Source organism: Pongo abelii, chromosome 15 (assembly GCF_028885655.2).
Source record: "Pongo abelii isolate AG06213 chromosome 15, NHGRI_mPonAbe1-v2.0_pri, whole genome shotgun sequence".
In the NCBI taxonomy this organism is placed as follows: Eukaryota; Metazoa; Chordata; class Mammalia; order Primates; family Hominidae; genus Pongo; species Pongo abelii.
Genome location: NC_072000.2, coordinates 86,272,034 through 86,298,955, shown reverse-complemented (window position 1 = coordinate 86,298,955; position 26,922 = coordinate 86,272,034). Strand labels below are relative to the sequence as shown.

At 39.4% G+C, this 26,922-nt stretch overlaps 1 protein-coding gene across 1 annotated transcript in view; it reads right to left on the bottom strand.

Annotated features, from left to right (window-relative positions):
- LOC129049872 (uncharacterized) overlaps positions 1–26,922 on the bottom strand; it is a 447,079-nt gene that overhangs the window by 35,618 nt on the left and 384,539 nt on the right. The window contains exons 5-7 of the mRNA XM_054530617.2: positions 21,055–21,207; positions 3,440–3,527; positions 27–153 (exon numbers count right to left, since the gene is read on the bottom strand). Of these exons, the coding sequence (XP_054386592.2) occupies positions 21,180–21,207 (28 nt within the window). The 3' untranslated portion in view covers positions 27–153; positions 3,440–3,527; positions 21,055–21,179. The remainder of the gene's footprint in view (positions 1–26; positions 154–3,439; positions 3,528–21,054; positions 21,208–26,922) is intronic.

Genomic DNA, 26,922 nt, shown 5'->3' with positions numbered 1-26,922 from the left:
ATCATCCTAATAAAAAATGATCTCACCTTTGTTGTTGGTTTCATCTTTCCTAAGGAAACATAATCCAGCTGGCATGCACATGTAATTCAATATGCCACCTACTTTATTTCTCTGATGTCTGCTCTACCTCCAGCAAGTTTTGAGGCTCAGTCACTGGGGTGAGAGAGATGCAATGTTGAAAGAATTCGAGCATTGAAAGGCTGATTTTATTCAGACTATATATATATGTATCTAAGATTGGCCAGTCAAATTCACTATGATGTTGCTACAAAATTCTTTGATGATGGCCATTTGGAAACATAAGTCCTGTCTTTTATAAATGGGGCCCAGTACTTCTTGGGAATTTAAAATAATCTTTAATGATATATGCTGAATTTAGCAGAGCAAAGAAAAGGGCACACTCATCCTGATGGGGCCTTAATAAAAGTGGAATGTTAAAAATACACTTTCACATTTTGTAAATTCTTTCCCAGGCATTTATGGCTGAACATTGCCTTAAAGAGAGCTCTGCTGCCAATTACTTTCTTTATTGCCAATGATTTAACATAAATAAGATGCATTCTCATATAATTGCATATTCACATTGCTTCACAAAATATAAGAAGAAAAGATAAATAGCCATTTCATCTTGCTATGTGTTGTTTTATAACTGGCAAATGGTAAAATGTTAATACTATGCAAATGTTGTTCTCAATTAATATAGGAATGTATATTGACAATTCTTAAGTATGTCCCTAAACGTTTCTCTTCTCTAAGACCAAAAAAAAAAAAAAACAAAAAACAACAAAAAGAGACTTCGTTAATGGTGGGGCTCCATCATATGGGAAAGCCCCAAAAAAAAACAACACAAGGTTTTTCTGACTGTCGACAGTTCTGGCCAATCTCATTAAAGAAACATTCTTCATCAGCCTAGGTCAATCCTAAACATAAGGCAAAAAGAAGGGGTGTGGAGGAGAAAAACATATTCCGCATTACCCAGTTAGAGGCTCAGTGAACCATCACACATGTTGACCATACACTGAGAAAAAGATAAAGGAACATGTAGTTCTTTGAAGATTACATAGAATAGTCACTATTGTCAGGCAGTTTGTAGGTAAGGATAATTTCTAATAAAATATGTAGCAGCATCAACCATTGCATAAAACACTCAAAAGTCCTCCTCCTGACAACCCTCAGGAACCCTATTTACTTAAATAGGAAGGAAGAAAGAAAGCCTCGAAGTGTCTCTTGGCTTCCCCTACTGACCCTCCAATATTCAGGGACACCACAACACTCTAATTTGGACCTAGAACCATGTGTTCTCTCTAAAGCATTTAGCCTTGAAACCGTTACTGATGGAGTTACTAACTCAACTCAGGGCTCAATGCCAGAGCTGCCCAGGCAACCATTGTTGGCTCCAAACTGTCATCATTACACAGCTCTCCTTCTGAGAGCCAGAGCTAATGGAAATCAAGTTGCTTCATCTGGCAGAATTATCTCTATGTCTAAGGAAATATAAACTCTGGAAGAGTGAGGCAATCCTATAAAAAGACTCTGTCCTGTTCTTCAAGGAAAAAGTTGTATTGGTTGTTGGGCATGATACATTCAGTCCCCAAATTTTTGTTGACATGGAACACTTTGGTCAAAGGATATTTATTATTATTTTTTTCACGTTTTATTTTGTTTTTAATTGACAAATATTCTATCTATGTATAGGTTACAATCAGATGCTTTGATACACATGTGTATTGTGGAATGATTAAATTTGGCTAATTAAGATATCTATCACCTCAAATACTTATCATTTCTTTGTGGTGAGAACATTTAAGATCCACTTGTTTGATTTTCAATTTCAAAAATATTTTTTCATTTTTAATTATTTTTATTGTGGTAAAATAGAACATAAAGCTCGCCATTTCAACAATTATTAATAAAATTTAGTAATATAAATAACATTTGCAATGTTGTACAACTATCACTATTTCCAAAACTTTTCTATAATTCTAGATATTTTATACACATTAAGCAATAACTCACTATTTCTTCTCCCCACCATCCTCTAACAACTTCTAATCTACTTTGTCTCTGTATATAAGTGTTTGTATATAAGTGGAATAATAACAATATCCATCTTTTTTTTAATTATCATAATGTTTTCAAGATTTATCCATGTTGTAGCATGTATCAGAGTTTCATCCTTTCTTACGTCTGTGTAGTATTTTGCTGTATGTATATACCTCAGTTTTGCTTATTATTTTATCTGTTGATGGACACTTGAGTTGTTTCTACCTTTTGGCAACTGGGAATAATGCAGCAATAAACATATGAGTATCTAAGTCCCTGTTTTGTTTTGGGGTTATACACCTACAAGTAAAATTAATAGGTCATATGGTAAGAAATTCTATTGCTATGTTTAACTTTTTCTGTAAAGCCAAACTGTTTTCCAAAGCAACTGCACCATTTTACATTTTGTTTATTTGTTTGTTTGTTTGTTTCCTCCTGAAACGGCGTGTGAAACACATAAAGGCAGGACAATTCTAGTGGAAGCTTCTTGAGTTAGGCTCTGAGCAAACACCTGGAAAGCTTTGGCTTCTCCAAACACCTTGAAAAAGCCCTCCAATCCCTCTGTCAACAGATGACAGAAGGGAGACCACAGGGTCTGAGCAAATTCCCACCAATTCATGCAGCTAGTTAGTGTTCAATGAGGGTCTCAAATACAGGGTGCTAAATCCCGGTAAGATTATATTCCCTGCTGGTTGCATCTCGCTAAATTGGCCATGTTTTCCTTTAATAGTCTACTCTTTTGCCTTTCCAAACACAAATAGCTAAAGATGTTAAAGTGAATATTTGACTTCCAAAATCTTCCCTAGATGTCATAAGATGAAGAGGGTTTGTGCAATTACATACATCCATGGGTTGTATTTACAGAAACTTAATTGTTCAGCTATAAATAGTAATTTCCCCTTTCTCCTTGTGTTACAATTTCAGAAAAAGTACCAACACTATCAAAGAAAACTGAATACTTTGACAATAGTACTAAAGGAGATGAAAGGGTAGTTTTACCCTCACAAGTTACAGCCAATCTCCTTGTCTTTACTGTCACTCATGTTATTTAACATGGGTCGTAAATTTATGAGGCAGAACAATGTGGCCTCTACAGTCCTGATCACTGGACCTGAGATGAAAAGGTGAACCCGTATTGATCCACAGCCTCCTAACATGCAGGAAACATGTTGGATTATTTGATTCATTGCATCCGCAGCATCTCCGGAGGTGAAAACTCCAAAATAATCTGCATTGTGATTGCCACTCATTTCACAACTTTTACAGGCCAGGCTTTATGATATATTCAATCAAAGAGGCTTGAGATTACAGGCAAGTTCCTAATTCAGGACTTAACAAAACAAAGGTTGTTTGTGTTTCATACCACTGACAAATACAGGAAGATATGGTATAGTACCTGGTTCATGCAGTTACTTAAAATCCAAGCTTCTTCCAACAAGTAGCTCTGCCATTCCATTTTCTACTGGATATTTGCATTTGTCCAACTGGTGAGATAAATGAGAGAGGGCATAGAGTGTAGTGTATTAGTTTGCTATGGCTACTGTAAAAATGTACCACAAACTTTAGTGACTGAAAAGAATAGAAATGTCCTCTCTCACAGTTCTGGGAATGGGAAGTTTAAATCAAAGTATTGTCAGGGTCATGCTCTTGCCTAATCCTCTAGGAGAGGATTCTTCCTAGACTCTTCTGGCTTCTGGTAGTCCCAGGCATTCATTGCCTTGCAGCTGCAGCACTTCAAATATTTGTTTCCTCTGTTACATGGCAACATGTGACTGGTGTCCTTAATCCAATAAGGACACCAGTCACATTGGATTAAGAACACACCCTACAAGATTCAAGTCATAGCAATAGAGAATTTTCTTTGGTCCAGGCCCGAAAGTAGTATATTTTACACCCACAGCTGTTTTATTGGCTAGAACGTGGTCACATGATCTCACCCATCAGGCAGGAAGTCTGAGGAATACCGCTCATCTACTGGGTGTGGTGACTATGTAACATCAACTGCGCCACAAGCAGTCACTGTGCAACCCAGCTATTCAATCCTCGACCTTCCGTTGGTGAAATATATTAAAAACATTGTCGTTAGTTAATTTTAAATATTATCAAATATATATGTGTAAAAATAACTGAACTACATTTTTATCCATGAAAAGGTTTATATTCTTAAACTAGGATCTCAGTAAAGTGCTGGAAAAGTGTGTTAAGAAAGAATATGAGTAGAAAAGGGAACCTGGGATGATTTCCAGCCTCATATACTTGACTATTCAACTTGGGTTAGAGAAAAAAAAGATATATGATAATTTTTGTTGTTATTGTTTTGTTTAATTTTTTAAATTTTTACTTTTTAAATTTTTCATTTTTAGTTTTTTGTGGGGACAGAGTAGGTGTACATATTTATGGGATATATGAGATATTTTCATATAGGCATACAATGCCTAATAATCACATCATGGAGAATGGGGTATCCATCCCCTCAAGCACTTACCCAGAGTGTTACAAACAATCCAATTATATGCTTTTACTCTTTAACATATTTAATTCATCATTTTATTATTGTATTAAATCAAAGGGGTGACCTCTGAAATTTCAGATGAGTCTTTAAAAAATGGGCTTTGAAGGGTTTATTTCTCATGTCACAATGTGGTTAGGTAAAACAATATGGGCCAGGCATGATGGCTCATGCCTATAATCCCAGCACTTTGGGAGGCCGAGGCGGGTGGATTACCTGAGGTCAGGAGTTCGAGACCAGCCTGGCCAACATGGTGAAACCCCCATCTCTACCAAAAAGACAAAAATTAGCTGGGCATGGTGGCGGGTGCTTGTAATCCCAGCTACTTGGGAGGCTGAGGTAGGAGAATCACTTGAACCCAGGAGGCGGAGGTTGCAGTGAGCTGAGATCACGCCACTGCACTCCAGCATGGGTGACAAAGCGAGACTCCATCTCAAAAAAAAAAAAAAAAAAATATATATATATATATATATATAAAATATATGGAAATTTGGTTTATACCAGGCACTCTCTCTAGTTGAATCTGACTCACAATCTTACAGAAATGTTAAGTCAGTTAACAAGTGTGGCTGACTGTTGGCTTTCTTTTCGATTTTCCATACTCAGAGAAACAAATCTTGCTCAAGTGAAAGTATGTCTAGCTGTAGGAGATGAATTTTCATCCACAGTCCCCTACCACGCAGGCAACATGGGTCATTGGAGTCACTGCATCTGCAACATCTGCAGAAGTGAAAACTGTAGTTTGCGTAAGTAAATTATGGCAAATCTGTTGACAGCTAGTAATTGGTCAAGGTATGTCACATGACCCAGTTCTGGAAAATGAAATGCAATGAAAATTCCCCAAGAGAAGCTTTTTATTTTTTAATTTGAAAAAATATATATTTATTTTTCTTTGATGAGAGAAACACTCAGAGAAAGCCCTTTCTCCGTTTTACTCCTATACCTAGTTTAGAATTCTGTCACATAAAGATTAATGCTTGGAGCTGCAGGCACCATGTTGCAACTAAGGGAGGAGTCACCGTCAAGATATTAAGAATAGTACAGTGGCAAAATTAGGTAATCGCATTTGAGTCAACAAAACAACCCTTGGACTGCCTACCATCAGATTTCTTGTTAAGTAAAAAATAGGCATCCATATGATCTGAGCTGATTTTAATCAGGTGATCTGTACTTGTAGTCAAACGTATCCTGGTTCATACAATATGCAGATGCCTAGGATGCCAACATTAATTGTCCACAGTCTCTGTCAGTTAAATTCAAGAGGTCTTCAATCTGCGTGTTCCCCTCCTCTTTTTAAGCAGTCATTCCTGACAAGGGAAAGAAATAATATTTGGCTCAACTACACCTACAGACTAGTATGGGAAGATTGCTGAATTCATGGTAACCCATATAAAAGAGACAAATCCTGATTATTCATCTTGTTTCCAAGTATCAGTCTTTCTCTATCAAATAAAATGTGGGTATATAAATTTTCCATACTAGACATCTGAGTTGCATCCTGGATTTGGAGTTGGCCTTGTCCTAACCTTAAACTGCTGAAGTTCTGATATGCTCTGACATGCTACTTCGTTCTTCCCAGAGCCATTCTCTGGGTATGAATCTTCTTACCTCAACCCACAACTAGAGACTGTTTTTTGTAAAATGAGGATCTCAAATCTTAGACTCTGTCTTTTTTTTTTTGAGATGGAGTCTTGCTTTGTCGCCCAGGCTGGAGTGTAGTGGTGCAATCTCGGATCACTGTAACCTCTGCCTCCCAGATTCAAGAGATTCTTCTGCCTCAGCCTCCCGAGTAGCTGGATTACAGGTGTGCACCACCATGCCAGCTAATTTTTGTACTTTTAGTAGAGACAGGGTTTCACCATGTTGGCCAGGCTGGTCTCGAACTCCTGACCTAAGGTGATCGACCTGCCTCGGCCTCCCAAAGTGCTGGGATTACAGGCGTGAGCCACTGCACTCGGCCCCGTCATTTAATATACTTGTTCTTACAGTTCCTCCATTGCCCTGTTCACTGTAGTAAATCCCTGGTGTTACTTTATTCCAGGACCATATCAAAGTTTGTCACACTCTCTGTAGAGTTTTTGCCATTGGTCCTTGTGTCTTCAGCCCTCCAGTGTATTCTGCATCTATCCTCTTCCCTGCAAGTGCATGTTGCTGCTCAGGCACCTGGATGCCTCCTTCCCAAACCGGCATTGGCTACAGGCAGCAATGAGAAGTAGTATGAAAAGGCCTCGGACCAAAGGTCAGACAAAATGAAATGCAGTTGTAGTTCCATACCACACTGGCTGTGTGGCCACAAAAAAAATCACTTCACCTCTCTGGGCCCCAGTTTTGTCATCTGTAAAATGAAGGGGGTAAATTTAATGAACTCTAAGGTCTGTCCCTGCAGATCTCCAAAAGGAAAAGCAAAGCTTTGAGCTGGTTTGACCATAGTCATTTATTTTCACAGCATGAGTCTTTCAAAAGTTTGCCTTTTATTTGAAGTTTCTTCCTTTTTCCTGATTTTGTTTTCTTCCTGAATAACTCTGATTCTCCTTCCGAAGGTCATTCTCTATTTCTGTTATAATATCCTAAAAAATTGTGCTCTATGAAATAGCTAGGCTTCTTACCAAAGCACGATGTAACACTCTTACCCTTTAGAGGATTCTCTCTTTTTTTCTCTCACTCTTTGGAGATAAACATGATGAAAACTTTGAATATTAGTTAAGGGTGGACCTTCCCATTATATCATCAGTGTTAGAGCAACTCAGTAGAAAACCAAAGAAAAATAACTCCAGGGATATTAATAAACAGATATGAATGTCGTAATAGATTAATTGGCCCTGAGAAAGATTTCCTGATTCCTCCAACCCACTGTGATTCTTCAATTCGTACACTTGTTACATTCTAATCTGTACTAAACAACCTAGCATTTGTATTTTCCTCCTTTACAATATGCACATACATATAATACTAGTTCAAAACCTTTTTGGGGTGAAATAGATAATGGATAAGTGAATTAAAATTATCCAGCCATTAAGATTCTGACTTCAGTGTTCATAACACCAAAAATATACATTTTAAAATAATCTAGATCTAAATGTTCTTCTTTATTAAGGTATTGGGTGGGAAGAGGTGGGTGGAGAGGAGAAGGTAATTCTAGCATAACTCTAAGACTTTCCAGTGCTAATGAGTCAGCTCTGGTACTCAAACTGAAAAGGCCACCCCCGCAGCTGCCTCTGAAAGGCACCCACAGAACTCTCTCATGAGAATATATGTGGAAGAGAGAAAGGTTGGTGTTCAGTTTTCAACACTGATATCTGGTATTCAGCCAATTCCTATGACCTGAATTTGTGAAAGGGAATCTAAGAGGAGGAAGCAGGAAGCAATGGGCTGGATTCATTCCACCTCATAGCTCAGTCATTTTTTGCTCTCTATCCATCAAATTCTGATCAACCACACATTGCTCAATAAATTTGTGTTGAACACTTAATCTATATAAGGCAGTTGATATGGTTTGGCTGTGTCCCCATCCAAATCTCATCTTGAATTCTCATGTGTTGTGGGAGGAACCCAGTGGGAGCTAATTGAATCATGGGGGCAAGTCTTTCCCATGCTGTTCTCATGATAGTGAATGGGTCTCACGAGATCTGATGGTTTTAAAAATGGGAGTTTCCCTGCACAAGCTCTCTTCTCTTTGCCTACTGCCATCCATTTAAGACATGACTTGCTCCTCCTTCCCTTCCACCATGATTGTGAGGCTTCCCCAGCCATGTGGAACTGCAAGTCCATTAAACCTCTTTCTTTTGTAAATTGCTCAGTCTCAGGTATGTCTTTATTAGCAGTGTGAAAATGAACTAATAGAGTAAATTGGTGCCAATAGAGTGGGGTGCTGCTGAAAAGATACCTGAAAATGTGGAAGGAACTTTGGAACTGGGTAACAGGCAGAGATTGAAATAGTTTGGAGGGCTCAGAAGAAGACATGCAAATTTGGGGAAGTTTGGAACTCCCTAGAGACTTGTTGAATGGCTTTGACCAAAATGCTGATAATGATATGGACAATAAAATCCAGGCTGAGTGGTCTCAGATGGAAATGGGGAACTTGTTAAGAACTGGAGCAAAGGCGACTCTTGTTATGTTTTAGCAAAGTGACTGGCAGCATTTTGGCCCTGCCCTAGAGACTTGTGAAACTTTGAACTTGAAAGAGATGATTTAGGGTATCTGGTGGAAGATATTTCTAAGGAGCAAAGCATTCAGGAGGTAATTTGGGTTCTGTTAAAGGCATTCAGTTTTATAAGGGAAGCAGAGCATAAAAGTTTGGAAAATTTGCAGCCTGACAATGTGATATAAAAGAAAATCCTACTGTTTGAGGAGAAATTAAGACCAGCTGCAGAAATTTGCATAAGTAACAAGAAGCCAAATGTTAATCACCAAGACAATGGGTGATTATGTCTCTAGGGCATATCAGAGACTTTTGTGGCAGCCCCTCCCTTCACAGGCCCCAAGACCTAGGAGGAAAAAATGATTTAATGGGCCAGGCCCAGGGTCCCTCTGCTGTGTGCAGTCTAGGGACTTGGTGCCCTGCATCCCAGCCACTCCAGCTGTGGCTGAAAGGGGCCAATGTAGAGCTTGGGCTGTTGTTTCAGAGTGGAAGCCCCAAGCCTCAACAGTTTCCACATGGTGTTGAGCCTGAGGATGCACAGAAGTCAAGAACTGAGGCTTGGGAATCTCTGCCTATATTTCAGAGGATATATGGAAACACGTGGATGCCCAGGCAGAAGTTTGCTGCAGAGGTGGGGCCCTCATGAAGAACCTCTGCCATGGCAGTGCTGAAGGGAAATGTGGGGTTGGAGCCCCCACACAGAGTCCCTACTGGGGTAGTGCCTGGTGGAGATGTGAGAAGAGGGACATCATCCTCTAGACCCCAGAATGGTAGAACCCTGACAGCTTGCACTGTGTGCCTGGAAAAGCTGCAGATACTCAAGGCCAGCCCATGAAAGAAGACAGGAGTAGGGCTATATCCTGCAAAGCCACAAAGTTGGAGCTGCCCAAGACCATGAGAACCCACCTCCTGCATCAGCGTGGCCTGAGTGTAAGACATGGAGTCAAAGGAAATTATTTTGGAGCTTTAAGGTTTGACTGCCCTGCTGGTTTTCAGACTTGCATGGGGCCTGAAGCCCCTTTGTTTTGGCCAATTTCTCTCATTTGGAATAGCTGTATCTACCCAATGCCTGTACCCCCATTGTATCTAGGAGGTAACTAACTTGCCTTTGATTTTACAGGCTCATAGGCAGAAAAGACTTTCCTTGTCTCTGATGAGACTTTACACTTTGGACTTTTGAGTTAATGCTGAAATGAGTTAAGACTCTAAGGGACTCCTGGGAAAGTATGATTCATTTTGAAATATGAGGACATTAGATTTGGGAGGGGCCAGGGGTGAAATGATATGATTTGGCTGTGTCCTTACTCAAATCTCATCTTGAATTCCCATGTGTTGTGGAGGAAACTCACTGGCAGGTAACTGAGTCAGGGGAGCAAGTCTTTCCCATTCTGTTCCTGTGATAGTGAATAAGTTTCACAAGATCTAACAGTTTTAAAAATGGGAGTTTCCCTACACAAGCTATCTCTTCGCCTGCTGCCATCCATGTGAGACTTGACTTGCTCCTCCTTGCCTTCTGCCATGATTGTGAGGATTCCCCAGCCATGTGGAACTATAAGTCCATTAAACCTCTATCTTTTGTAAATTGCCCAGTCTCACATATGTCTTTATCAGCAGCATGAAAACAAATTAATACAGCAATGCATTAGGTACTGTGAGGAATGTGACATGCACAGAGACATGACTGTTGACCTCATGAGGTATTTTAAGACACCAGACATGCCTAGGAAAAGACACACAGTGGCATATTGCAGCTTATGCCAAGAGTTAAATCAGGGATACAGGTGTGGATGGTTGTCTGTTTAATCCCTACACGCCCATCTACCATCTAATTCTCTCATTGATCTGGGGCAGGACTCATATCCACTCTGGATGCACAAGAGTCAAGCTGAAAGAAGACAGTAATCTTACTTGAAGGAAACTTGTGTCTGCTTAGAGATCACTCATTCTAGGACTGGACAAGGGGGAATATCCCCTCACTTTCTTCCTTCAAGGACCTGAAAGGATTTGAAGCAGTTCCTCCAATTCCACTGCAGGGAAAAATTAGGTGAAACCAACTGACTGATGGACTAAGTGAGAGGGCGTTTTGGTGGGACTGAGGGCTTTGAAATGTTGTCATTTGGAGTCACTCTTCCTCTCAACATCCCCCTATTGTTTTCCACCTCGTGAAGAATAAAATTCTAAGTCCTGCAAGGTCCTAACATGATCTGGGCCCCCCTCCCTAGCCTGCCTCATCTCTGGCCACTCTCATCCTAGCTCACTCAGCTCCTGCCATTCTGACCTTCCTGCAGGTCTTCAGGCACACCAAGTTCCCTCCCACCCAAGGATCTTTGTATCTGCTAACCCTCTACCTGGAGACCCCTTCCCTTAGATGACTGATTCCCTTACATTCATTCAAATCTTTGCTCAAATGTCCACTTGTGAGATACATTGTCCCTTAGCACTCAGATTTCTGACTTTCGGAATGGTGAGAGAATATACTTATGTTGTTTTAAATCACTAAATTTATGGGAATTTATTACAGCAGCTACTGGGAGCTAATACAGAAAGCAGAGAAGAGAGTAAATGACTGGAGTCGGAAATCTGAACTCTGTTTAATTGATCTAAAATCCAGGTTGACACCTGACATCTAGTCGGCGGAGCCAAGATAGCCGACTAGAAATAGTGGTGTTCAGAGACTCCCATCGAAAAAAAACATAATAAGCATGTGAATCCTTCACTGGCAGCCAAGGCTTCCAGGTTCTCTCATCAGAACTGACTAGGAGGCTGGCATGACCCACAGACAGAAGGAAGAACAGTGTGGTGCAGTAGCCCACCTGAGAACCACACAGGGCAGGGGAACCCCCTCCCCCTAGCCAAGGGAGATGGTGAGTGAGCATGCTACCCAGCCAGGGAAATCATACTTTTTCTAAGGAACTGTGCAACCCATGGATCAGAAGATCCTACTCATGAACCCATGCCACTAGGGCCTAGTGTCCCAACCCTGGAATGGACAGTTTCTCAACAGCCTCTCAGCTGGAATCTGCTTAAGCCTACTGAACTCCCTGGGGGAGGGGTGACCAGCACCAAAACAGCATGGTACTGGTACAAAAATAAAACAGATATATAGACTAATGGAGCAGAACAGAGACCTCAGAAATAACACCACACATCTACAACCACCTGATCTTCAACAAACCTGACAAAAACAAGCAATGGGGAAAAGATCTCCTATTCAGCAAATAGTGCAGAGAAAACTGGCTAGCCATATGCAAAAAACTGAAACTGGACCCTTTCCTTACACTTTATACAAAAATTAACTCAAGATAGATTAAAGACTTAAACGTAAAGCCCAAAACCATAAAAGCCCTAGAAGAAAATATAGGCAATACCATTTAGGACATAGACATAGGCAAAGACTTAATGACAAAAAAGCCAAAAGCAATTGCAACAAAAGCCAAAACTGACAAACGGGATCTAATTAAACTAAAGAGCTCTGCACAGCAAAAGAAACTGTCATCAGAATGAACAGGCCATCTACAGAATGGGAGAAAATTTTTGCAATCTACCTGTCTGACAAAGGTCAAATTTCCAGAATTTACAAGGAACTTAAGCAAATTTACAAGATAAAACAAACAACCCCATCAAAAAGTGGGCAAAGGATATGAACAGACACTTCTCAAAAGAAGACATCTACACAGCCAACAAACATATGAGAAAAAAGCTCAACATCACTGATTATCAGAGAAATGCAAATCAAAACCACAGTGAGATACCATCTCACTCCAGTCAGAATGGTGATCATTAAAAAGTCAGGAAACAATAGATTCTGGTGAGGCTGTGGAGAAATAGGAATGCTTTTACACTGTTAGTGTGAATGTAAATGAGTTCAACCGTTGTGGAAGACAGTATGGCGATTCCTCAAGGATCTAGAACCAAAAATACTATTTGACCCAGCAATCCCATTACTGGGTATATAGCCAAAGGAATATAAATCATTCTATTCTAAAGACACATGCACATGCCTGTTTACTGCAGCACTATTTACAATAGCAAAGACATGGAACCAAAGCAAATGCCCATCAATGATAGACTGGATAAAGAAAATGTAGTACACATACACCATGGAATACTATGCAGCCATAAAGAGAATGAGATCATGTCCTTTGCAGGGACATGGATGAAGCTGGAAGCCATCATCCTCAGCAAACTAACACAGCAACAGAAAACCAAACAGCATGTTCTCACTCATAAGTGGGAGTTGAACAATGAGAATACATGGACACAGAGATGGGAATGACACACATCAGGGCTTGTTGAGGGGTGGGGTTGAGGGAAGGGAACTTAGAGGGTGGGTCAATAGGTACAGCAAACCACCATGGCACACATATACCTACTAGCAAACCTGCACCTTCTGCACATGTAACCCATTTTTTTTTCTCTGAGATGGAGTTTCGCTCTTGTCACCCAGGCTGGAGTGCAATGCTGTGGTCTTGGCTCACTGCAACCTCTGCCTCCCAGGTTCAAGCAATTCTCCTGCCTCAGCCTCCCAAGTGGCTGAGCTTACAAGTGCCTGCCACCATGCCTGGCTAATTTTTGTAATTTTAGTAGAGACAGGGTTTCACCATGTTGGCCAGACCAGTCTTGAACTCCTAACCTCAGGTGATTCAGCAGCCTTAGCCTCCCAAAGTGTTGGGATTACAGGCATAAGCCACCGTGCCCAGCCATATCACATTTTTTTAAGAAGAAATAAAGGAAAAATAAATAATAATAATTAATAATAAATAATAATAATACATAAAATACATATCAAATCAAATTAAATCAAGGTGTCGGCAGGGCGATGCTCCCTCCAGAGGCTCTGGAGGAAAATCCATTACTTGTCTGTTCCAGCCTCTGGCCTTATCACTCCAATATCTGTTTCTGTCTTCATGTTGCCTTCTCTTGTTCTGTCTGTGAAATCCCCCTCTGTCTCTCTTAGAAAAACACTCGTGATGGCATTTAGGACCTACTCAGATAATCCAGAATAATCTCATCTCAAAATCCTTAACTTATTGTTTCTACAACAGCCAAGAACCCTCTTTCCAAATAAGGTTACATGTACTGGTTCCAGGTTTTCAAATGTAAAATCTTTGGGTGCCATTTTTTAACCTCCCACACACTACTTTATTTTCTTTTAGTAACGCATGTCATCATTTTGCATTATATTACATATTTATTTATTGTGTATTTCTCTCTGTATCCCTGCCATACTTCCAATATAAATAAATAAATATCTGTTGAATGAATGAATGCAGAGACATACTTTTGACCAACCAGATGAAGAAGATATAGTCAAAGAGATGATCTGTGTGATGGAGCAAATCCTGTTGGTGCTCTTGTCCCTAACAGGGAGTTTTAGATGCTCCAGAGACTCCTAACCTCTAGTGTACACTTCTCTGTACCTGAAGGGCTATACAGAAGACCATGCTGTCCAAGGATAACAGACCAGAAGTTCCAGGAAAATAGTACCCCCTGAGAGTAATGCTTATCCAAGGACCCTGGAGTTTCAGTGTACAGATGCTGCAGCTACCTTAGTCCTCAGATGAAATAATTCTATGTGATTGGCATCATTTCCCAGAGCTTTCCCATGGAGTTTATCCCTAATCACCCACATTGCAGCTGACTAAATAGCACACCATTTATTGACTGCTTCCCCTGTATTTAATCACTTCCCCACTTCCTACAGGAGTCCCTTTCACTTCCCAACATTCCAGCTTGTGTCTCAGCACCTGCCTTCATATGAACCAAAATTTAAACAAGGATAAAAGAACTATTTTGTGCCAACCTCTAGACTCCTAATCAGTGTCTGATAACTTAATAGTTAAGAATTTTCAGCAGTAGACTATATCTTCCCACCTTTAAAGACTCTGAGTAAAACAAAACATCTGTATAACTATTCAGGGTGGCACTTAAGCCAATTTTCCCTATCCTTTACCAGCATTAAAGTACGTCTGCATCTGAAACAGCACAAAGAATTGGAATGTCAAATCAGACTTACAAGAATCAGGGATCTTTCCGACTGTCAACCTGTATCAATAATTTTAAAGACATAATATGGTTTGGCTCTGTGTCCCCACCCAAATCTCATCTTCAGTTGTAATCCTCACCTGTCAGGGGAGGGACCAAGCGGGGGTGATTGCATCCTGGGGGTGGTTTCCCCCATGCTGTTCTCATGATAGTGAAAGAGTTCTCACAAGAGCTGATGGTTTTAAAGTGTGACACTTCCTTGATCACACATACTCACACTCTCTCCTGCTGCCTTGTGAAGAAGGTGCCTGCTTCCACTTCTGCCATGACTGTAAGTTTCCTGAGGCCTCCCCAGCCATGTGGAACTGTGAGTCAATTAAACCTCCTTTATTTATAAATTACCCAGTCTCAGGTAGTATCTGTTTTCTTTCTTTTTTTTTTTTTTTGAGATGGAGTCTCACTCTGTCGCCCAAGCTGAAATGCAGTGGAGTGATCTTGGCTCACTGCAAACTCCGCCTCCTGGATTCAAGTGATTCTCCTGCCTCAGCCTCCCATGTAGCTGGGATCACAGAACATGCCACCATGCCTGGCTCATTTAGTAGAGACAGATTTTCACCATGTTGGCCAGGCTGGTCTCAAACTCCTGACCTCAAGTGATCTGCCCACTTCAGCCTCCCAAAGTGCTGGGATTAGAGGTGTGAGTCACTGCACCCAGCCTACCAAACCTCTACATAAAGACTAAAACACTTCTAATATTAAACATTGAAATAAATGAGAGCTATGCATACATTTAAGAAAGATTAATAGAAAACCAAGTAAGATAATTATTTACCCAATCATTCTACTTCAGGCTCAAGGGTGGCCTGATCACCCTTGATCCCGAACTACAGTGATTGAGTAAATCACAATTTATAGCAGTGTGAAAATGGACTAATACAGGATAGAAGTAATCACAAGGTACAGGTTGGAAGAAAAAAATCTGGGACCATACATGCACATAAGGACACACTGTAGTTCCCATATAACCAATAGTCTCCAAGGGATGCTTGTAGAAACATAACTTACAGAAAAGGGAGTTTGTTTGGTCCTGACGCATTTCCGTTTTGTATCCTCATTGTTATATATTCTACATATTTTTCACAAAGCTACTCTTCACGAATTAATAGATTCTAGGTTTGATTATCATAGTTTATCCTAAGCAGATCAGGTACAACATTCTAAAAGTACTCCATAAATAAGGATTCTTCATCTAGTAAATACCACATATGTTTGCCAGGAGATCTGTAATTGGCATGTTTCAAAAAGGATTTGACCAGATGATCATTCTTTCTTTCCTGGACCACCACTCAGTAAAGGGAGAAAATAGACTATAGATCTACTTCTAAATATTTTCTTCCTAACAACTAAATTCATATGTAAAATATTTAATATATAGCATGCAATGACCATCAAAAGTTCATAGACACATCAATTGACTTTGAAGACTTTGAAAGTATCTGCTCTTAGTTATCCCTTCTACATAGGGCATATATTTTGGTAAATATAAGCTATAAGTGCCATTATTTTTAATATAATTTTGAAAGATATTTCTATAATTAATTAGCAAAGCCTAGGCTTTTATGCAATTTTTTAAAAAAATGTAAATGAATGAAGAGCTCTAAAAATGACATCTTAATGAGAATAATAAAATTCAAGCCCACAGTGAAGGCATAATAGATAATTTATTATGTGGAACTTGCTCAAGGTATAAATAACTCAAGAAAAGAGATTAGCAGCCTGATGGAAGTCTTCATCTGCTTTTTAACCAAAAGTTGGCAGTTTAATAGGAAGAACAGCATGCTATGCCTGACTCCTGTTTCTTTGACGGGAGGGAGGAAAAATGAAAGCTGAGGAGAGGCATTTTTTTAATTGTTTAGGGCTGACAAAGTTTTTATGAAGTACTCAGTATAATATAATTCCTCAAGGTAAAAATTTATCTTTTTAAATTTATTGTAAGGCAGAGAGAAAAATCAGGAGAACATAAAAAATGAGAATTGGGTCAAAATATGTGATACCACTCTCTGTGTTGTCTTTTATCATATGTATTTTGAGCCCTGAAATTTAAGTCCAGAGACTCAAAAATATCCCTTCTGCTTCCAACTGTAGCTATTTTGTTTTGATTAAGGCCAGGCCTAGGCTCTTGGGGCTAGAATTAGGGGGAAAGCATAGAATCCTCTATTTGCTCATTTGTTTTCAAATTCCTAGTCTGACTCTGAGTTGTAGCAGTTGGTTGTTAAAAAATTTGACTACCTAGGCCGGGCGCGGTGGCTCACGCCTGTAATCACAGCACTTTGGGAGGCCCAGGCGGGCGGATCACGAGGTCAGGAGATCAAGACAATCCTGGCTAACACGGTGAAACCCCATCTCTATTAAAAATACAAAAAATTAGCCAGGCGTGGTGGCGGGCACCTGTAGTCCCAGCTACTCAGGAGGCTGAGGCAGGAGAATGGCATGAACCCCGGAGGAAAAGGTTGCAGTGAGCCAAAACCGTGCCAGTGCACTCCAGCCTGGGCGACAGAGTGAGACTCCATCTCAAAAAAAAAAAAAAATTGACTACCTAAGTGAGAGAAGTATCCTCCCTAGAAGAAGCACAAAAGAGTAAGCCCAGCTACCTTGTGCATGGGAGGATAATATTTACCCATTCCATTGATGTTGGGCTTGGCCATGCAACTTTGGCTTCTTCCTCCACCAATCAAAATACAAAGCATAACAAAAATCCACGTACACATCACTTCATACAAATACACCTAGAAGGAAATCAGTATCTTCATATGACCAGTTTTCAGATAAGCTTGGCTAGGACCATCATGCTGTGTTAACTTTGTAACTAGGGCTCATTATCCAGTAAGGAGCAGGTCCCCACACAGAGGCTACCATCATGATCCCAGTTAATTCAATGGGCTGACTTCCCTCTCTAGATCAAGGACTGAATGTACTCGATAAGTCTACATTACCATTTCTGGAGAAAGAAGTTCTCTTCAGTGAACATTTGTGAACATTAGCATAAGAAACAAAGGTCCTGAGTGTTAGGTTATAATGTTAAGAAGAAAAACGGCACACCGGTTTTCAATATGAGAATAGCACAAAACAATTGTAAAAAATGAAAACTTTATCTTCAGCATTCACAGCAGACCCACTCTACATATTTTCCTCTCCTCTTCTTTCTCCCTCACGTTAGGCTTCCTGAAATTTCTGTGCCTCTTAAACATACTTCCAAACCACCTACGTAGAAAGAGTTTGAGATGTTAATTTTAATTTAGAGTAAAATTAAGGATGTTTTTCCCGTCCAAAGGTGTTGGCAATTTTAAGTTCTCTTTCAAATTATAAACTAAAAAACTCCTGCTGACTCTTTTGGCATTCTGCTCTTTGCAGAAAAAAAAATACAAAATATAAAACAGTATGTGTCAAATACAAAGTGACCCTGAACATTAGGCAATTCTCTATTTTCACAATGGGAAGATCAATACAAATTTTGGATGATTTTATTGTCATTTTAGCCAAGCTAAAATTTACTTAGTTGTAGTATAAAGTGAATGGTCAAATGTATACCTATAATATTTAGTCTTTGTTTAATTATGTGTGCATATTTAAATCACATATTACATAGAAGACAGAAAATGCTATTTTTTCTGTCTTACATTCCTTGCAACAATTTTATCTAAACCCTTCACATACTTATCTAACAGAGTATCCTGGAACATATCATTTCACTTCTACCGAGTTATTTCAAGTAAGACATTTCAAAATACACGCAGTGCTCACTAGATATTTTGTTCCAAGCTAAAAGTGCCCATTCATGAAATTAGGATATTTTATTTTCTTCTTTCTATCATAGATAATACACTCACAATGCAAGCACAAAAACAAGACACAAAACCTTACTTACCCTATTGTTTTTAAAATGGTCTTTATATTTGTGTACTGTTTACTATGGCATTCTACAGTAAAGTAAGTAAGGTCATTTGTCCAATGATAAACTAATCTTGAAGTCACTTTTTTCTCCATTTCCACAAATTTTGTAAAGTGACTTCTGCAACAACCCAAACTATCTTTGATTAAGGTCATTTCACGCTAATGTGCTTCTTCAACAATAATTTTTTGTTTCAAAAAAACAAGGAAAGTGAAGAAGCATGCATAGTATGAGAAACTTTGTGAAGGTTCTAAATTAAGGCAATTAGCTCTTTATTGAGAACAATTGTGTGACAGGGACAAGTCAAAACCCCAAAGAAAACCAAAGTTAACAGCTTTCTGCATGTCTCCTAATAATAAATTATTTGACATATTAGTTCCACATTATAGGCAATTTTATATCCTGCCTTTTCTTGCCTAAGCATTTTCCACATCATTAAATATTCATCTTAAATATCATTTAAATGACTGCACAATATTCCCTACTGTACACACATTGTAATTTACTCAACATTTTCCCTCTTGATGAATGTTTAGATTATTTTCAATGCCTTATTATAAGCAGTAGTTCAATAAATGTTATTGTGCATAAATCCTTGACTACATTGCTGATTATTTCATTATAACGGATTCCTAGAAGAGAAATTATGAGGTAAAACAATATGTACAACTTTGAGGCTGATGAAACAGATTGATAAACATTGCTTTCCTGAGAGTGATGTTAAATTTTTCACTCTTAGCAGTGGCAAGAGAGAGCCAACTACTATATCTTCACTGGTGTTGAGCATTTTGCATCTTATTTTATTATTTGATAGTTGAAAGTATTCTTTCTGCAGCATTTTAAATCACAAACAAAGCTAAACCTTTTTTTTTTTCCTTCTTTTTTTGAAACAGAGTCTCACTCTGTTGCCCAGGCTGGAGTTCAGTGGCATGATCTCGGCTCACTGCATCCTCAGCCTCCCAGATTCAAGCAATTCTCCTGCCTTAGCCTCCCGAGTAGCTAGGATTACAGGCACGTGCCATCACACCCTGCTAAATTTTGTATTTTTAGTAGAGATGGGGGTTTCACCATGTTGGTTAGGCTGGTCTCGAACTCCCGACATTGTGATCCACCCGCCTCGGCCTCCCAAAGTGCTGAGATTACAGGCATGAGCCACCGTGCCTGGCCAGTGAAATCTTTATATATATTTTGATAGCCATTTATATTTTCTCTTTTGTGATTTGTTTCATGTTCTTTCCCATTTCTTTATTGATTATTTACTGCTTTATCAGTCTGTGTGAACTTTGTATATGTTTATAATATTAACATTTTGTTAATTATATCTGTTAAAATCACTGGTCTCACTATTTTTTATAATTTTTCCATCATTTTTGCAATCAGGAATGTTTATATTTTTACATAGTAAAATGTCATATTTTAAATTAACTATTTTTTTTTCCCTTATGTTTAAAGTGTCATTTGCCATGCAGGGTCAAATAAATAGCCACCTATATTTTGTCTATTTTTTCTTAATGGCTTGATAATTACTTGTCTACTGATTTCACATATAATTATTTAAACCATCCATGACAGATAAGCTTTAAGGTGGTCCTTGTGATCTCCATCTCCAGATGGGAACCCTCCCTGGCTGCCAATTTGGTTGCAGCATTTCAGGGAACACAGCTAAGCCATGCTCAGAGTCCTGACCTATGGAAACTGTGAGATAGAAAAGGTTGTTGTTTAAGCCTCTAAATGTGTGGTAATTTATTACACAGTGTAGAAAACTAATACAGATTTTGATGTCAGCAATGGGGTGCTTATATAACTAACACCTAAAAATACGGGAGTATCCTTAGAACTGAGCATTGGGCAGAGGCTAAAAAAATTTTAAGCAGCATAACAGAGAAAGCCTAAATGGCATTAAACAGACTGTTAGTAAAACATCTGGACCTGGACTGTTAGTAAAAACGCTCCCAGTGAGGGCTCAGAAAGTAAGTAAGATACTGAAAACTGAAGAAAAGTGGATCATATTTGTGTAGTGGCAGACAGCTAAACAAAATTGTCTCCTGAAGTGATATGAAAAGCAGAAATTTTACATGATGAACTTGGATATTTAGGTAAGGATACTTTTAAAAAAAAGTGGCGAAGTTGCCACTTTGTTTCTTCTTGCTAATCATAGTAAAAGGTTAAAAAGAGAGAGATAAGTTGAGGGAAGAACTAATGAATGAAAAGGAACCAGGACGTAATACTGAACATTCTCAGTCTTACCAGACGGCAAGAAATGCTGAAATTAAGAGAGCATGATCATGAGAAAAATCTGAGGAAAGAACAATACAATCTTTTGCTAAAAATTTAGAGTATTCAGTCATACTGGATGGTCTTTTAAGAGATTAAATAATAATAATAATAAAAAAGAAATTAAAGGACTGTCTCAGAGATCCTCTCACTCACCATGGTGCCTCAGCCATCTCAACAGGAGCCCAAATTAGATAACAGATTAACTTGAAAAGATCCTCTGTGTGTTGCTTTGTCTAATGGGATGAACACAATTGAGGTCCACAAAGTTCTTGAGAAAATTATTTCAGCACAAACTGCCAAATTGGACTGAAAAAGACAAAGTAAAAAATGAAAAGAATCTTGTCATACTCTCAAAATTCTATTTGCAGGAAACAGGCTGATAAAACTATTCAGCTGGAAAACACATGCTAACATTCATGAAGAAGAAGAATGTCTCAGAGAATGGAAAGAAGAGCCCAAAGGGCAGAGCTTAGAACCACAGAGAATCATTCTCAGGCCTTCAAGCCTAATCAACAAATTTCTGACATTTACCCACTGGGATTTCAGAACTGCTATTGACTAGTGACTCATACTTGCTTACCTTCCCTTTTCCTCTTTTAAAACTAAAATGTCTATATCTGTTATTCTGTCTGTCCCACACATACATGTTAGGTATATTGGGGGAAGATAACTCGTCCCTGTAGTGATGCAGGTCCACAGAGAACAATGTGCCTTATAATCTATAATTAACAGAGTACACATGAGAGTTTCATTCACACCTGAACTTGATGTATATGATGAAACTTTTATTTTTACTCTAAATTAATGCTTTAATGAAATGAGACTCCTGGGAACCTTGGCATAGCATGAATGCATTTCGCATGTGGAAGTAACAGGAATCACTGTAAACCAGAGAGAAGACTGTGATAGATAGACTTTTAAAGTAGCTCCCATGAATTCCACCTTCTGGTATTCATGCGCTACTATAATTTTCTACCCTTTAGTGGGCAGGACCTGTAACTTGCTTCAGATCATTAAAATATGACTAATGTGATGAAATGTGACTTCCATGATTATGTTACATTATATAAAACTGTATCTAACTAGCAGACTCACTTTGGTTTCTCTCCATTGCATTGCTGGCTTGGAAGAAACAAGCTTTTTTTAATCCTACAACTGCAAGGAGATAAATTCTGCCAACAACCTGTGAAAGCTGAGAATCAGATGCTTTCCAGTCAATCAGATGCTTCCCAGTCAATCAGATGCTTCCCAGATGAGAATCAAGTCCCAGCAGACAGCTTGAGTGCAGCCTTGAAGAAGACCCAGCCATATCGAGCCTAGACTAGCTATCCACGGAAACTGTGATAAATGTGTAGCTTTAATCCACTAAGTTTGTGGATTGTGTATGCAGCCCAAAAATCTAATACATGACTTATAATGTATTGTGTTTGCTTTTGGTTTTTTATGCTAATTTCAGATTCAAAGGGTACATGCGCATGTTTGTTACATGGATATATTACGTAATGATGAGGTTTGGGCTTCTAGTTTACCCATCACTAAAATAGTGAACATGGTACCCAATAGGTTACTTTTCAGTCCTCACCCATCTCTCACACCCTCCCTTTTTTTGAATCCCCAGTGTCTATGTTATTCATCTTTATGTTCATGTGTACCCATTGTTCGGCTCCCATTTATAAATGAGAACATGTAGTATTTGATTTTCTGTTTCTGAGTTATTTCACTCAGGATGATGGCCTCCACTTCTGTCTATGTTGCTCCAAAAGACATGGTTTCATTCTTTTTTATGGCCACGTAATATTTCATGGTGTGTGTGTATACAAACACACACACACACACATAAAACTTTTTATCCAGTAATTCACTGATGAACACTTAGGTTGATTTCATGACTTTGCTAATGTGAATAGTGCTGCAATAAACATATGAGTGCAGATGTCTTTGCTACATAATGTTTTTTCCTTTCAGTAGGTACCAAGTAGTAGGATTGCTTGGGTGAACAATAGGTTTACTTTAGGATAAATCTTCTTGTTGAATTGAACCCTTTATCATTATATAATGACCTTATTTGTCTTTTTTTTTTACTGTTATTGATTTAAAGTCTGTTTTATCTGATACAAGAATAGCTACTTCTCTGGTTTTTGTTTTCTATTTTCATGACATATCTTTTTGCAACCCTTATATTTGAGTGTGTAGATGTCTTTACCCCTTAGGTGGGTCTCTTGTAGGCAGCAGATAGTTGGGGCTTGTTTTATTTTTGTATCCAATTTTCCAGTCTATATCTTTTAAGTGGAGCATGTGGGCCATTAATGTTCAAGGTTAATATTGATATGTGAAGTGTTGTTCCTGTTATAGTGTTGTTAACTATTGTTAACTAGTTACTTAGTAGTCTCAATTGTGTAATTGCTTTATGTCCTCTGTAGCTTTGTACTTACATGTGTTTTTATGATGGTGATTATTATCCTTTTATTTCCATGTTTAGAACTCCCTTGAGCATTTCTTGTAGGAAACAAGTGGTGACAAATTCCCTTAGTGTTTGCTTGCCTGGGTAAGACTTTATTTCTCCTTTGTTTATATAGCTTAATTTAGCAGGTTATAAAATCCTTGGCTGTCATTTTTTTTTCTTTTAGAAGCCTAAAAATAGGCTCTCTATCTCTTCTGACTTGTACAGCTTCTGCTGAGATGTTCATTGTTATAGGTTTCTTTTATGGGTGATTTGACACTTCTGTCTAGCTGGTTTTAAGACTTTTTTCACATTGATGTTAGACAGTCTGGTAGCTACAAGATTTGGTGATGTTCTTCTTGTGTCTTTCAAATGTTCTCTGAGTTTCTTGTATCTAGATGTCTACATCTCTAGTAATATCAGAGAAATTTTCCTAAGTCATTCTTTCAAATATGTTTTAAAAACTTCTTACTTTTTATTCTTCTCCCTCAAAAATTCCTGTAAGTCATAGGAATTTGTTAAAAATAAAGAATTTTTTTAAAAAAATAAGCAAAGCCTTTAAGAAACAGGGAATTATGCAAAGTGTCTAAACCTATGACTTATATGCATTCCTGAGGGAAAAGGAGAAAAAGTAAGAAGTTTGGAAAACATATTTGAAGGAATAATTTGAAAGGCCAGTCTTCAAGTTTTGACATTTATTTCTTCTTCTTAGTTTAGCCTGTTGTTAAAGCTTTCAGTTGTGTTTTCGAATCTCTTCAGTGAACTTTTTATTTTCAGAAGTTCTGTTTTTTTTTTTCTTTTATTATTATTATTATTATTATTATTATACTTTAGGTTTTATGGTACATGTGCGCAATGTGCAGGTAAGTTACATATGTATACATGTGCCATGCTGGTGCGCTGCACCCACCAACTCGTCATCTAGCATTAGGTATATCTCCCAATGCTATCCCTCCCCCCTCCCCCCACCCCACAACAGTCCCCAGAGTGTGATGTTCCCCTTCCTGTGTCCATGTGTTCTCATTGTTCAATTCCCACCTATGAGTGAGAATATGCGGTGTTTGGTTTTTTGTTCTTGCGATAGTTTACTGAGAATGATGATTTCCAATTTCATCCATGTCCCTACAAAGGACGTGAACTCATCATTTTTTATGGCTGCATAGTATTCCATGGTGTATATGTGCCACATTTTCTTAATCCAGTCTATCATTGTTGGACATTTGGGTTGGTTCCAAGTCTTTGCTATTGTGAATAATGCCGCAATAAACATACGTGTGCATGTGTCTTTATAGCAGCATGATTTATAGTCCTTTGGGTATATACCCAGTAATGGGATGGCTGGGTCGAATGGAATTTCTAGTTCTAGATCCCTGAGGAATCGCCACACTGACTTCCACAAGGGTTGAACTAGTTTACAGTCCCACCAACAGTGTAAAAGTGTTCCTATTTCTCCACATCCTCTCCAGCACCTGTTGTTTCCTGACTTTTTAATGATTGCCATTCTAACTGGTGTGAGATGGTATCTCATTGTGGTTTTGATTTGCATTTCTCTGATGGCCAGTGATGGTGAGCATTTTTTCATGTGTTTTTTGGCTGCATAAATGTCTTCTTTTGAGAAGTGTCTGTTCATGTCCTTCGCCCACTTTTTGATGGGGTTGTTTGTTTTTTTCTTGTAAATTTGTTGGAGTTCATTGTAGATTCTGGATATTAGCCCTTTGTCAGATGAGTAGGTTGCGAAAATGTTCTCCCATTTTGTAGGTTGCCTGTTCACTCTGATGGTAGTTTCTTTTGCTGTGCAGAAGCTCTTGAGTTTAATTAGATCCCATTTGTCAATTTTGGCTTTTGTTGCCATTGCTTTTGGTGTTTTAGACATGAAGTCCTTGCCCATGCCTATGTCCTGAATGGTTATCTTTCATATCCTGAATTGTTTTCCTGATTTTTTTTTCTGTTGCTTTTCAACTTTCTCTTGGATCCCATTGAGCCTCTTACAACTCATATTTTGAATTCTTTATCTGTCATTTCAGAATTTTTATTTTAGTTAGGATCCACTGCTTGAGAGCTAGTGTGGTCCTTTGGGCATGTCACATCATTTTGTTTCTTCACGATGCTGGAGTTCTTACACTGGTTCCTTCGCATCTGGAGAAACTGTCACTTCTTATTTTTGAATTTACTTTTGTATAAGTGGGATTTTTCCCCCTTGAGGATATGACTGTTGTGTATGTTGGGTAGGGCCCTTTGGCTTTGCTTTTTTATGCTTTCAAGGGGTCAAAGTTCTGTATGAATTCCTTAGTTATAGACAGCTTCATGTAGTTGTTTTCTCAAATGCAGATTGTTTGTAGCTTGTAGCAGTTGTATACTGTGTGTGAGATCAGGCTCACTGTCTCCTACAGAGACGGAGAAGTAGAGGTCTCAGGAGGCTTACCTCATTCCCTAGTGCTATGTACTTCTGTCAGCATGAATTGTTAATAGATTATATTGGGTTGTACAGTTTACCCTACAGACCAGCAGGTAGCACTTGGACGGAGCTGGTTGAGTTCTGTACAACGAGGTCAAAAGTTGTGATGGGCTGTGCAAATTGACCTCCCAGCCCATAGGTGGCACTTACAGGCAGGAGGTAGTTGCAGTGGTGGCAGTGAAATTTTTAACTTGATCTTTGTTAATTATGGGAAGTAGCAGGGTGTCCTGGGCGATGAGAGGGGCATGAAGCTCCCAGGAGATACGTACCACACTGTACTGCCAAGGTGGCTCAGGCTGGGTGTGGACAAAACTGGACAGAGCTGGGTCCGGTAAGACTGTGACAGGCTTTCGGAAGCCGATGCAAGCACCAAACGTGGCATGGGTCTAGGGCAGCTCTCAGACCACTGGGACAACCCTCTAGGGTGAGGTGGAAGCATCGCTCGTGCACCACAGAGCCCTCTTAGGGAAAAAGGGGCTGCCTGGGGTTTTCAGCCCAGCAGGTGGTCTTAGGGCCCACCAAACTCCCACATTCCCGACCCAGTGGGTCTCCCTCCAGTGTCCACCCCAGCAGCAGGCTTGAACAGCTAGCTAGTCCCAAGCTGTCCATACCCAGATCACCAAGCTGGTCTAGGCTTGCTGGGCCATGAGACTCCCTGGAGCAGAAAGCAGGGGCATCAGGCCATATCCTTTCCAGTCTGGTCTCACAGAGAGCAGTGAGTGCCCACCTCCCATCTCACCACAGGAATTCATGCCATATCCTTTTCTGTGTTGTGGCAGTGGGGCTCTTCCCCACCACTCAAGGTCAGACAGACTACAGATCTCATCTCCATTCCCCTGGACAGTGTGCTTAAGCGCTGGAGAACTGGGGCTAGGCCATATTTGCCTTCTGGCCCTTAAACCCAAGCACTGGCTGTAACAGGGAGGGGTGAACTGCTCCCAGACCACCAACAAAACACTCAGGTGGGGCAATGGCAGCTACGGGGTTGGCCCCCTGTGGGAATGGCCAGGCAGGCAGTCCTGGGAAGAACAGGCAGACATGGGGTATGTGATTCAAATGCACCTCTGTCCCACAGCGGTGGTGATGGAGCCTCTCTCTTTGGGGTTTGTGAGCATGCCTGTGCCCT